The sequence below is a fragment of the Cherax quadricarinatus genome, unplaced genomic scaffold (genome assembly GCF_038502225.1).
Source record: "Cherax quadricarinatus isolate ZL_2023a unplaced genomic scaffold, ASM3850222v1 Contig155, whole genome shotgun sequence".
In the NCBI taxonomy this organism is placed as follows: Eukaryota; Metazoa; Arthropoda; class Malacostraca; order Decapoda; family Parastacidae; genus Cherax; species Cherax quadricarinatus.
Window position 1 is genome coordinate 119892 of NW_027195181.1, and position 12452 is coordinate 132343.

General features: G+C 38.1%; 1 protein-coding gene across 1 annotated transcript; it reads left to right on the plus strand.

Annotated features, from left to right (window-relative positions):
- Positions 1-3913: 3913 nt before the first annotated feature.
- Positions 3914-11610, plus strand: Dim1 (thioredoxin-like protein Dim1). The gene is made up of 2 exons (XM_053798632.2): positions 3914-4131; positions 10811-11610. The coding sequence occupies exons 1-2, from the start codon at positions 4054-4056 to the stop codon at positions 11159-11161; spliced, it is 429 nt and encodes a 142-aa protein (XP_053654607.1). The 5' UTR covers positions 3914-4053; the 3' UTR covers positions 11162-11610.
- The last annotated feature ends 842 nt before the right edge of the window (positions 11611-12452 follow it).

Here is a 12452-nt window from a genome sequence, read left to right on the forward strand (position 1 = left end):
GGAGAAGCCTGGGCTTTGGTCTGAGCCCTAGTCAAGACATTTATAGTATCGGAGGTGATATCTTCACTTTCATCTAACAAGTGAACCGGTGATCCTACTTCCTCGCTTTCGAGAGTAGCATCACTGGTTTTTAATCCCACATGAATATCGCGAGACATTGTCTCATCTGAACTTTCGAGGGGCTTCTCTGACTCTACAGGAAGAGGATCTGAAACACTTATATCCATCTTTGGTGATGAAAGGTCAACCTCAGAAGGAAGAATGGCACCTTTTACATTACCTATTAGTACGGAGCAAGAAGTGATGGGAGCTAGTACAGCTTCAGACCAACCTGTGAACCATTTAGACCTAATGTAACAACGGATGGTAGGAAAAGTGTCCGTACGGCCCAAGTAGAATGAAAGTATAGCAGAGGAATGAGTTTCTTTAAGGTTAGGGAACAGCTTATCAGAAATGACTACACATGTGCATCCAGTGTCTCGTAAAATGGTAGATACATTAAGTCCATTAACTGTTCCTGAACAGAAGGGTGCTTGGTCATTACAGTCTTTAAAACATCTTCCAACTTTTTGGACCTTCTTAGAAGGACAATCTGGACGTTTATGTCCCTTAACACCACACAAATGACAAACAGGAATAAAAGAAGTCATTTTACTTTCTACTAGAGGCTTTGATTTCTTAAGGTCTGATGAACCCTTGCCCTTAGGGTTCGATCCCTTTAGGTCTTTATAGGAATTGTGAGCCTCAGCATACAGGTCAGCAGCCTCAGCAACTTCCTCAGCTTTAATCAGGTTACGTTCTCTGATGAATGTTCGTATCTGATGGGGAAGAGCTGTCAGGAACTGGTCAGCAACCATGAAGTCTCTAAGAGATTCATAACTGTGATCAATTCCTGAACTCTCTATCCAAAAGTCGAACAAACGAAAGAGTGTTACCTGTAACTGCTGAAAGTTCTGGCCCGGCTGTAAGGTGGCATACCTGAAATCTTTCCTGTAAGAAAGAGTGGTTTTTTGGTATGCTTTAAGTATTGCCTTCTTCAGTAGGTTATAATTACATATAATATCCTGTGACAAAGTTGCGTAGATATTCAAAGCGGTACCAGAAAATAACATTCCTAACCTGGTAGTCCAGGTGTCAGCAGGCCATTCACAGAGGGCAGCGGTATTTTCAAACCTGATAATGTATGAAGTTATGTCTTCCCCCTCTGTGAAGGGAGGTAAATTAGGTGTTGGAATGTGTGCACTGACTGCACGTTGTTCCATTACTCCTTCCTCTAATTGTTGTTGTGTAAAAGTTAACTTTTTATTCTCTAATTCAAGGCGAGATTTTTCGAGCTCGCGATCCTTTTCTCTCTCTATTAACTCATGTTCTCTAGCTTTTTCCTCAACTTCTCTATCCTTTGCTCTTTCCTCAAGTTCTCTTAATTTAACCTGTTCCTCACGTATCTTAACTTGTTCTTCACGTTCTCTAGCTCTTTCCTCACGATCAAGTCTATCACGCTCTTTTTGGTCTTCTCGCTCTCTCTCTGTATTTCTCGGATTTCTCTCTCAATTCTCTCTCCTTTTTCTCTTCTCTTTCGATTCTATCTCTCTCCCTATTCTCTTCTTTCCCTTTCTAGCTGTCTTTCTTCTCTCTCAATTCTCTTTCAAGTCTTTCCTGGATCTTAGCACTAATGAAAGATTCTAAATTTTTCCCTGTTATTCCTAACTTACTTCCAGCGTTCATCCAAAACTGGTATTCCTCCATGCTTGCAAGAATAACTTAAACTATCAGGGGAAATGAAACGGGTATTAAAGGAAACTGAGGGTTCAATTCCTGCTCTGCTCAAACTGTAAATAAACCAGAGGGCTCGATCCCTGCTTCAATTAAACAATATGTATTAATTAAAACGAAGGGTTCTATGCCGGCTCCGAGCAAACAGTAAGTAGAATGGGGTCATTTGACCATCCAATCTTCTCACCAACAAATCAAGAGTGTCCTATGACAGTTCCCTTGATATAATAAAGAGCTCAATGAAACAAATTGTCACTGGAAAATCTCAGGTCCCTAAAGTCTAATCCTCCAAAGTGTTTCAAGCTCCAAAAGGTGGCAGAATTAAATATTATATCCTGCCTGACTTGACTTACAATAAATTGAGACTATGACAATCACCACATCTTTTAAATACCTGTACCGTAGTCCTACCATAGAGAATGATTACTCATGGCTGGTGGTAACCATCTGTGGTATGCAGCGTTGAAGTTCCAATGGTAGATTCGAGATGGAGTTGAATCTTGATTTAGTAGAGTTGATCCTGGCAAGGTCGCCACTTGTGAAGGCTTACTCAGCTCTGTAATAACTTCAGACAGTATTACCAAAGTTGGCTCCTCCTCAGAAAAATTAATGAATAGAAAACGAAATAATAATTAACAAAGATAAACACTATTATTTATTAAAGCAAACATAAAACAATAAAACATGACAGGTATATCCTATTTGAAAGAAAAATGAAAAATGAAAGGAATAAAACAACATTTGAACTCAACGCTAATATATATACTGGGGTGTCTGGTGTTGGTGACACTTCGTGTTGTTGAAATCTTAGCTTTGCTGATGTGGGGGGGGGGGTCGCAGGTGTTGGTGACCACCACCGGCTAGTTCTTCACAGAGTATCGCCGTGAGTATTCTATCCCGATGACAGGAAAGCAGGTTCTTTACCGCTGCCATGATGTGGGGTTACGTCCTGCAATTTCATACAGGTGCACAGGTAATTAAATCCAATATGGGAAGTCTCCAGGACGTTAGTCCGTCTCCGTCAGTTCTCCTCGTTGATTGACAGGTGACCCTCTCTGTCATCCAAGCTGAAAAGATAGACAGGTTACCCACTGCTTAAATAATCACTCTCCATGATAAGTACAATACCTAAAAGACGTGGTGATTATTACAACAGTCAACTTAGAGCAAGGCTGAAAAGACTAAGTTTATTATTGGTCCAAAGTGAAGCTTTCAACCAATAAATCCACTAGAATACAAGGCAGGCATGTACTTACAGTAGTGTTGGGAGCTGTGAGTCGAGTGATTTACTGTTTGACCAGACCCCCACACGTCACCTTTCGGGGGGGAAGAGGGAGGGGAAGGGATAGTGGGAGCTAGACTGACCCTACGTTAACAAGCAGCCGGCAATCAAACTATCACTTTAGGGGTGGGGGAGAAAAGGCGGGAATAGAGGGAGCTGGACTTACCCTACCTTAACAAGTAGCCGGCAATGAAATTATTGTTACTATATATTCCCTCACTACTCCTATCTATTGAACTTTTCCCTCACAACTACATTATCTTTGTACTGCAATAAAAAGGAAAAAAATGAATTTTAATCACCCTATTAAATCAATTATTTTACTAATAATGCAAGTGCATCAAAGCCTGTTGTTGTTGACTCAAGTGTTGTGTTGTGTGGGTCCTGATAAATAATAACCATAATACGTTTATTTCTACAAGTACATGTATAAGGTATACAGACCATAGCTGACATCAATGACATACTACTGTATAAAAAGTCCCTTGTTATGAAGAGCATTTTGGGCAAATAAGGTCAATTTTGTCCCCAAGATGCGACCCACACCAGTCGACTAACACCCAGGTACCTATTTTACTGCTAGATGAACGGGGACAGCAGGTGTCTTAAGGAAACACGTCCTAATGGTTTCACCCTGACCGGGGATCGAACCACGGACACAGCGTGTGAGGCGAGAACTTTGCCTACCAGGCCACGGGCAGCCATGATCTGCCAATTAAGGCAAGGGTGGTGCACCTGGACCAAATTGCAAGACTTACTGTTCTCGTTTCTCTTTCAGGTGGAAATTTAATTTGTTTCTATACATTTGTCACCTATAGGCCACATTTTCCCTGGACTCCAGGGAGGCTGGGGTCAATAAGCTCTAAACCTTGATGGCCTTTAACAACCCCAACAACATCAACAACACGTCTCCTGAAGAAGAAATTCCCGTCATTTCCTGCATTTTTATTATAAATATTTTGTTATTAATAGTTTGTTAGTGTGTTTATTGAGGCAAGATGTCGTACATGCTGCAACATCTGCACAATGGGTGGCAAGTGGACCAGGCAATACTCAGTGAGGAGGACAGAGTCGTGGTGAGATGGAAATCTTTACCCCTCCAGGAAGGCTCCTTGATGACGGTCAGGGGCTCTTGATTTAGGGAATTGGATCTGTGCTCCAGTTCCCCGAATTAAGCCTGAATACCTTCCCCCCCCATGCGCTGTATAATCCTACGGGTTTAGCGCTTCCCCGTTGATTATAATAATAATAATCTTTGATGCTGGTGAGGGGCTCTTGATCTAGGGAATTGGATCTGGTCCGGTTTCCTGAATTAAACCTGAATACCTTCCCCATCCCCCCACAGGCGCTGTATAGTCCTACGGGTTTAGTGTTTCCCCCTTTATAATAATAATAATGAAAATTTTTATTTCTTTTCAAACATAATGGAACTTATATAAGAACATTAGAACGAAGAAACTGCAGTAGGCCTACTGGCCCATACTAGGCAGGTTCACCTCACCCACTCATGTACTCCTCCAACTTATATTTAATGCTAGCCAAGGACCTCATTGGGAATAAGTCACTGACTTCTTTTGGGGTTTATCCTAAGTTCTCTACACATACGCTGCTATGTATAGTAATCTATGCAAGTGTATTTGTGTATACCTGAATAAACTTGTCACAATGACACTTCCTGGAAGTTAAGGTTCATCTACAACTCTATTGCCACAACATTATTATAATCAAGGGGAAGTGCTAAACCCGTAGGATTATACAGGGGATGTGGAAGGTATTCAGGTTAATTCAGGGAACTGAACCACAGATCCAATTTTCTAGATCAATTATTATTATAATCAAAAAGAAGCGCTAAGCCACAAGGGCTATACAGCTTTCTAGATCAAAGAGCCCTCTCACCAGCATCAAGGAACCTTCCTTGAGGGGATATTGCCACACCAGTACTTCCTTATATTCTTTCTAAATATAAATTTGTGCAATTTGAATCCACTGTTGTGAGTACTGTCTTATTTCAGTATTTTCATCACATGTTTTTTTTTATCCTGTTTTCCATATGTACTCTTCAGTCATTTCCCCATATTCTGCATAATAAATAAATAAACAAACACATGCATATACATTTATTTATTTACTTTTCTATTTACTCTTATGCAGCGCTGTATAACCCTAGTGGGTTTAGCGCTTCTTTTTTATTACAATAATAATATTTACTGTTATTCAAATAGTGATACAAGGATGACAACAGAAGTGTCTTGTAGGTCACTGGTGGAGTGTTTGGCTCGATCAGTCCACTGTTGTGGGTTACATCCTAGGAAGAGGATCTAGAGAGACCCCTTCTGTGACCCCTCACTAAGGATGGTTTTCCATTGGTTAACTCTGTTTACCTTTTTTGTGGACACTGGTAGTCATGTGAGTTCTCATATAATAAAATATCAGAAGGCAGAAAAATGCTTCATCCTTTAAGTTAATCCATTAGTCAAACACGGTATGGGTGGGGTTAGAACCCATGGCAAATGAGTCGTAAAACTCCAGGCCAGTGCATAAGCCACCAATTTGATGATACCATCTGGGTGAGGAATTCTCATATTGATTTTATTTTAGTCCTATATTTGTAGTTCCAAAAAATACATGATAGCATTGTGTACCTCTATGCCTTACCCATGTTAATTTTGTTTGGTTGCACTGATATTTTCTTCCCACTTCATATTTGTGTGGTATCAAATGACACCCTTATGTTTGAATGCTCATAAAATGTTTAGTGTTCATTAAGTCAATACAGTTTTCAGGAAAACAAACATTTTGCTTAATTTTATGTACAGTAAGTCCTTTCATAGTGCTCTGGATACATTCCTGAAAATGAGCGCTTTATAGAAAGTGAGATACATAAGGGAAAAATAGGAATATGGTCTCTAGAACTCCAAATTTGACTAAAACACTTTTGATTTCTAGTATGTAAAAATAATAATTTATTTTTTTAACCTTTCATTCTAGTTGTTGCTTATTGTCATGGAAGTTTGTAAAAGGGGTTGATGTGGCACTAGTGGGCCGAGTTACATGCCAGCTGTTTGTCAACATCAGTAACTATAGTCATATTTCCTAAACATTGTTCCAGATGTATAGGAACTTACCACGCATACACGAAACAAACATACAGTACAGAAGGGCTCCATTTTTTTTGACTGTTAGGTTTCTGACTTGCTGATAAGCAAAAATTAACAGTGAGTGGAAAAGATCTGTTTTTTTTTTCAATCAGATTCATCTAAAATGCCTTATAACATGTTTACACTATCATATATTAAGTGCACAATATTGCTAGGCCTAAAATGAACACTACAAAAATAAAGTAAATACTCAGTACATACACTACTTACCTTGAACTATGGTGCTTGATGCCCATCCTTGATACAACTGTTTTATGAAAACGGTGGAAATAGTGGAACACCAAAGGAGGGAACCAGAAACGTGGGGCTCTCCTGTACAAAAGCTGAACACATTTCACAGTATAATAACCTAGGATATTAAGTAATATCATATTAAAATAATTGGTGTGGGTGGATGTTGGGAGATGTGAACAAAGGTCCTATAATCCCACAGTACTGTACATAACGCTTCATAATGAAACATTCCTGAAAATTATAATGAATTAATTTGAATAATTTTTTATAAGCATTTGAATATAGGAGTACCATTTGATATGCATTGCCTGAGTGGTTTGTAACCTGTGCTAGTAGTAATTTATGTGACTGGTTTTGAGAGTCTTCCTACTTCCACAGCCTAGTCTGGGTCCGGGCTTTTCTGTTGCTTACTATCATACACTTTTCTGTAACCAGAGAAGGACTCTTAGGTAAATGTTTTGCTTTCCAGGAGCTTTGGCTGGACAAAGCTCCAGGAGAGCAAAACATTGCCACAAGAAAATGTCACATTAGTCACACCTGTGTGCTTTTACCTAACATTTTGTCAGTAATTCTACCATTACTGGAAGGGCTCTAGAGCCGAGGAATGGAGCTCTCCTTCCTTGGATCATATGTGACTGCCTCCTATTCTCTGGGTGTTATATGATCCCTACCCTTTCAAGGGAGATGTACCAATGCCGATGAGAGACTTTATCCAAAGAATTGAATGTATCCTTCCTCTCTTTGGGCCTGATTGACTTACATTACTCCTGGAGTGGGATGATTCCTATAGCTTTAACAGTCTACAGGAATCAGCCATGTACCATGACAACTTGGTGGTGGAATTGGTCTGGTGATACTGACAAATTGTAGGTACAAGGCATTTATGCACTGATCAAGACATTTATTGTGGAGATGAGTAGATTCTTCAGTCTTAATACAGAGAAGGTAAAATGAGCAGAGAGTGAGACAGTGAGACACACACACAGACATTGAGACTGTGTGTATGAGTGCATGTGCTTATGTGGTCACCTGTATGTGGTTTCCAGGGGCTGAATCTCAGCTTCTGGCCCCACCTCTTTGCTGGTCACTAATAGGTTCGCTCTCCTGGCTATGAGAACCTTATCATACCTCTTCTTAAAGTTGTGTGTGACTCCTGCCTCGGCCACTCAATTCTCCAGGTGATTTCGTTGTGTGTGTATGTACATATACATGCATACATATACAGTTCTCATTTGCCCAGGCTTCTCTCTCTCTCTCTCTCTCTCTCTTTTTTTGTTTTTAGATTACCCTCATGATGTTAACTCTATTATTACTCCAACCACTATTAACCTAAGTTTACTTGACCTCCTGCACTATTTCAGTATATATACTGCTCAGTTTGCCCTCACTGTATTAGGACTGAAGAAACCATGGTGAAATGTTGTCCTAAATGTCTTGATCAATACATTCATGTGTTTTACTTACAGTAACTGCTTACCTGCCTGACCTAAAATTTAGGGTGTTAAAAGCTTTTAGCTTCAGTCTGATTCTCTACTTCAGATGCTGTTCTACCAGGTCTGGCACCAAGAATCATGTCATTTCAGCACTTACCCATCTTTTTACGGTAAGAAATTTACACTGACATAAATTTTGGTTAGGCTTGTTGCATTGGGCTGTATATAAACCATTACAAGTCACTGACACTTACAATATAGTGTAAAAAATGCAGCTCATTTTAATAAGTGCTCAATTTTTGATATGGGTGAGAGGCTCCCGATCCAAGGAACTGGACCAGACTTTTCCTTCCTTGGATTGAATCTGATTGCCTCCCATTCCTTCAGGTGCTGTATAACCCCTAGGGGTTTATTGCTTCTCCATGAATATAATACAGACTGTTGAAAGTTCCAGGACACTACTGTATTATTAAAAGTTCTCTGACACTACTATACTGTACTGTTGAAAGTTCTGTGACACTACTACACAGTACTGTTGAAAGTTCTGTGACACTACTACACAGTACTGTTGAAAGTTCTGTGACACTACTACACAGTACTGTTGAAAGTTCTGTGACACTACTGTACTGTTGAAAGTTCTGTGACACTACTATACTGTACTGTCGAAAGTTCTGTGACACTACTGCACTGTACTGTTGAAAGTTCTGTGACACTACTACTGTATACTGTACTGTTGAAAGTTCTGTGACACTACTATACTGTACTGTTGAAAGTTCTGTGACACTACTATACTGTACTGTTGAAAGTTCTGTGACACTACTATACTGTACTGTTGAAAGTTCTGTGACACTACTATGCCATGCTGTTGAAAGTTTTGCAATGTAAATCTTCTGCAGAAGCATTTTTTAAGTACTGCAGTCAGCTTCATATGCTGAATTTAATCCCTTATACAGTATTCTCCTCAAGGGAGATTCTTTGATTCTGAGGAGGGGCTCTTGATCCAAAGAATTGGAATTTTCCTTCACTAACTTAAATTGAACCTGTTTGCTTTTCATTCCTCAAGTGCTGTATAACCCCTTTGAGTTTAAAGCTATGCCCTAAATATAATAATAATAGCCCATATATTGCTTAAAGACTAATGTATTTTGGATGTGAATTTAATACAAATAGTTTATGTAGTTAATAATTAACTAGAAGCCCTCATATCAACATTAATTAAAGAGGGGGTTAATGACTGAGACACATGTGCAACACTTGGGTATTTTTATTGTTAAAACATGTCTGCACAGCAGGCTTCAGTTAAATAGAGACAACAAAAGTAGTTTTGAAGTGATGAGTCTCTGAGCCTTGATAGGTGATGGTCAGTCCTTCAAGAAGGGTGTTCCATGTTTATGACACATTCTTCCTCTGTTTTAACAATGTCTTGCAGCAACAGAGTATTATCTTCCATCTAAACAGAGTATTATCTTCTGTCTGTGAGGGAAGGGAGACACTGGTGACTCCAGAGTTTTTGTATGTGAGGGGCTTAAGGGAGGCAATCTGGCTGGAAGGAAAATTAGAGGGCTTGAAGTTGAGTTAATTATGATTATTATTTGGGGTGCTGAGGGAGATTAGTGTGTTTCAGCCTCCTTGGCACTGCCACTGGAGGGAGGAGTGTGCAGGTATTGTAACAAGAAGAAATTTCAAGGGAGGGATGCTTCAGTGCAGATGAAGGATTCTTGATCCAAGAAATTGGATCATATCTGATTACCTTCCATTACCCAGGCACTACATGATCTCCTTTGGGTTTAGTAATCCCCATGAACATATTATGAATGTCATATTAATAACAGGGAGAAACTTGTAAATTATCATTACATTCATGGGGAAGTGGCAAATTCACAGGGAGTCATATAGCACTTGGGGACTGGGAAGTAATCAGATTTGATCCATGGCAAGGAGAATACACAGCTCCAAATCCCCCTTGCATAAGGACCCTAAAGGAAATAAGTCACTTGACTTTGGGGTTATTCTAGGTAATTTACACTATGATAATTGTACTTATGTGTACCTGTATCTCAATATTTAATTCAACATCAAAGCATTACCTACCTTTAAGGGTGTTATTGTCAAAGTCTCATCCTCAAATTTAGGCAAGTCTTGCTGCTCTTTTATTCAGTTCAAACAGTATTTTAGTCTTTTAAAAAATAAACTGTTTATTTCAGTTGATCATATATAGAAGTTACAGTAGTTAGATTTACATGCCATTAAGTTATTGTTGAGAAACAGATACAACACTGATAAAGATTTGATACCAATTTAGGTTTAAAAGACAGCCTCTTATTATGCAAAACATACACGTACAAATGCACTTACATAAATACACTTACATAATTGGTCGCATTGGGAGGTGATCGTTAAGCGGGGGTCCACTGTACTTAATTCTAGTCATAACATATAATTTTAGGCACTGTATGTCAGTACAGCATGAAGGATAATGTATTTTACTTGGTATACACCAAAGGTTAACAGCTACTGTAGTATATAACTACACTTGGAAAAGATATATATATATAATAAACTTTTAACAGTCTTTCTTTAGTGCTAATACATTGCATAAATATATTTGATCTCAGACTAAAAAGCAGAAGAGTATCTTTCCTAGAATGCTAAATGTCCACAAGGAAGGGAAGTAGAGTTAGCCAGTAGAAAGCTGCTCCTACTGAGAAGGATGCAGAGGCCAAAATTAATTTTGTACCAAAATTTACAGTCACTAGTAACTACTATACCATGACTTAAGACATTCTAAGCCTAAGTTAGACTTAAGTTTACGGCCTTGGAATGTTACATTGTTAGATTTTTTAAACTTGAGAGTCAGAAATTATAAATGTTTGCACATTTAATTTTTGTTATCAAACGTGCTTTTGCAGAGTTTTATGGCTTTTCCGCAGGTGATCCGCTTTGGCCACGACTGGGATCCAACCTGCATGAAAATGGATGAAGTGCTCTACAACATTGCTGAAAAAGTGAAGAACTTTGCTGTCATATATTTAGTGGATATTACTGAGGTGCCAGACTTCAACAAAATGTACGAATTGTACGACCCCTGCACGTGCATGTTTTTCTTCAGGAACAAGCATATTATGATTGATCTTGGTACTGGTAACAACAATAAAATCAACTGGGCCTTGGAAGACAAGCAAGAGATGATTGATATCGTGGAGACGGTGTATCGTGGAGCACGCAAAGGAAGAGGTTTAGTGGTGTCTCCAAAAGATTATTCAACAAAATACAGATATTGAAAGTTTGTCAGTTTTTGTGTTTATTTTTTTGTATACAAATGTTTGATTACTTTATTAGTGGTAAGACTTTTTATTTTAGAAATTGTATCTGTAAGGTCATATGATAATAACCTGGATAATTCTGGATTATAATAAATTTCATCTATTGCAAAAGAGTATTCTTATTAAATTTTATTTGCTAATTGATTAACTAACTGTATACATATTAATGCAATGAGTTGGGAATACAGCAGAGCCAAAAGTTATTTTTGGGGGGCCTTTTTTTTTTTTCTTAGAAAAGTATTTATAATTTTTGCATACATGTATATGATACAGCATGTAAAATGTGTGTCAAAACAAGTAAAGAGCTTAATGTATTCCTCTGTAATCAGTAATTGTCATTATTTTCTCCCTAACTTTTATTTTTATGTAAATGACTATGATACAATAATAATAAAGTATCAATAATATTCAAGTTGTATAATTTTTGAATTATACTCTGAAGGTTATAGATGAAACAACGTAACAGTGTACCATATGTATTTAATTTTATGTTTTTGCATTAGTATTTGTGGAGTTTTAAATTATTGATCTAGTTAGATGACCTAACTGCTTGTAGAGTTAGGTCATCTAAGCATATTAATCTTCAAGTAAGGGCAACCATCTTAACATCATACAAAATATTTTAATTCAATACAGTAAACTATCGACTTAAATGGACGTCAATTTTACAGACTTTGGAAATAAGGGACAAAATACACTGGCTCAGCTGCTTCAGATACCCTGGACTAAGTCTAACGGCTACAGAATTGTCTGTTGTTACAGTTGCGGCAAAATCTCATCCCTCGCCACGACAATCACTTTCACTTCTGCTGTGAAGTGCTGTATGACCCTTTTGGATTTAGCACTTCCATCAATTTTTTTTTTAATCATACTGACCATTCTTGCCATAGCAAGATGACATACAATGTAAATGTAATGCAAATTCAATCATCACAATTCTTTGCAGCTGAGCATAACCAGTTGTGCTTATACTTTTGTTGCAAGAGAACATTTTCACACTAACTTAAAATTCTGTGTTACTCAACAGTATAACTTAAAATTCTGTGTTACTCTACAGTATAACGTAGAATTCTGTGCTATTCTACAGTATAATGTAGAATTCTGTGCTATTCTACAGTACAACTTAGAATTTTGTTGTTATTCTACAGTACCTGCATTAACCCATAATTATTATATTCATGCTAAACCCATAGGGATCATGTTGCACCTGGGTATTAACATGCAAATTACTAATGATATCTAACCACAA

Coding starts and splice junctions, on each gene's coding strand:
- Dim1 (XM_053798632.2), top strand. CDS start 4,054: ATGTCGTACATGCTGCAACATCTGCACAATGGGTGGCAAGTGGACCAG. Junction 4,132..10,810: donor GTGAGGAGGACAGAGTCGTG/GTGAGATGGAAA, acceptor GCTTTTCCGCAG/GTGATCCGCTTTGGCCACGA.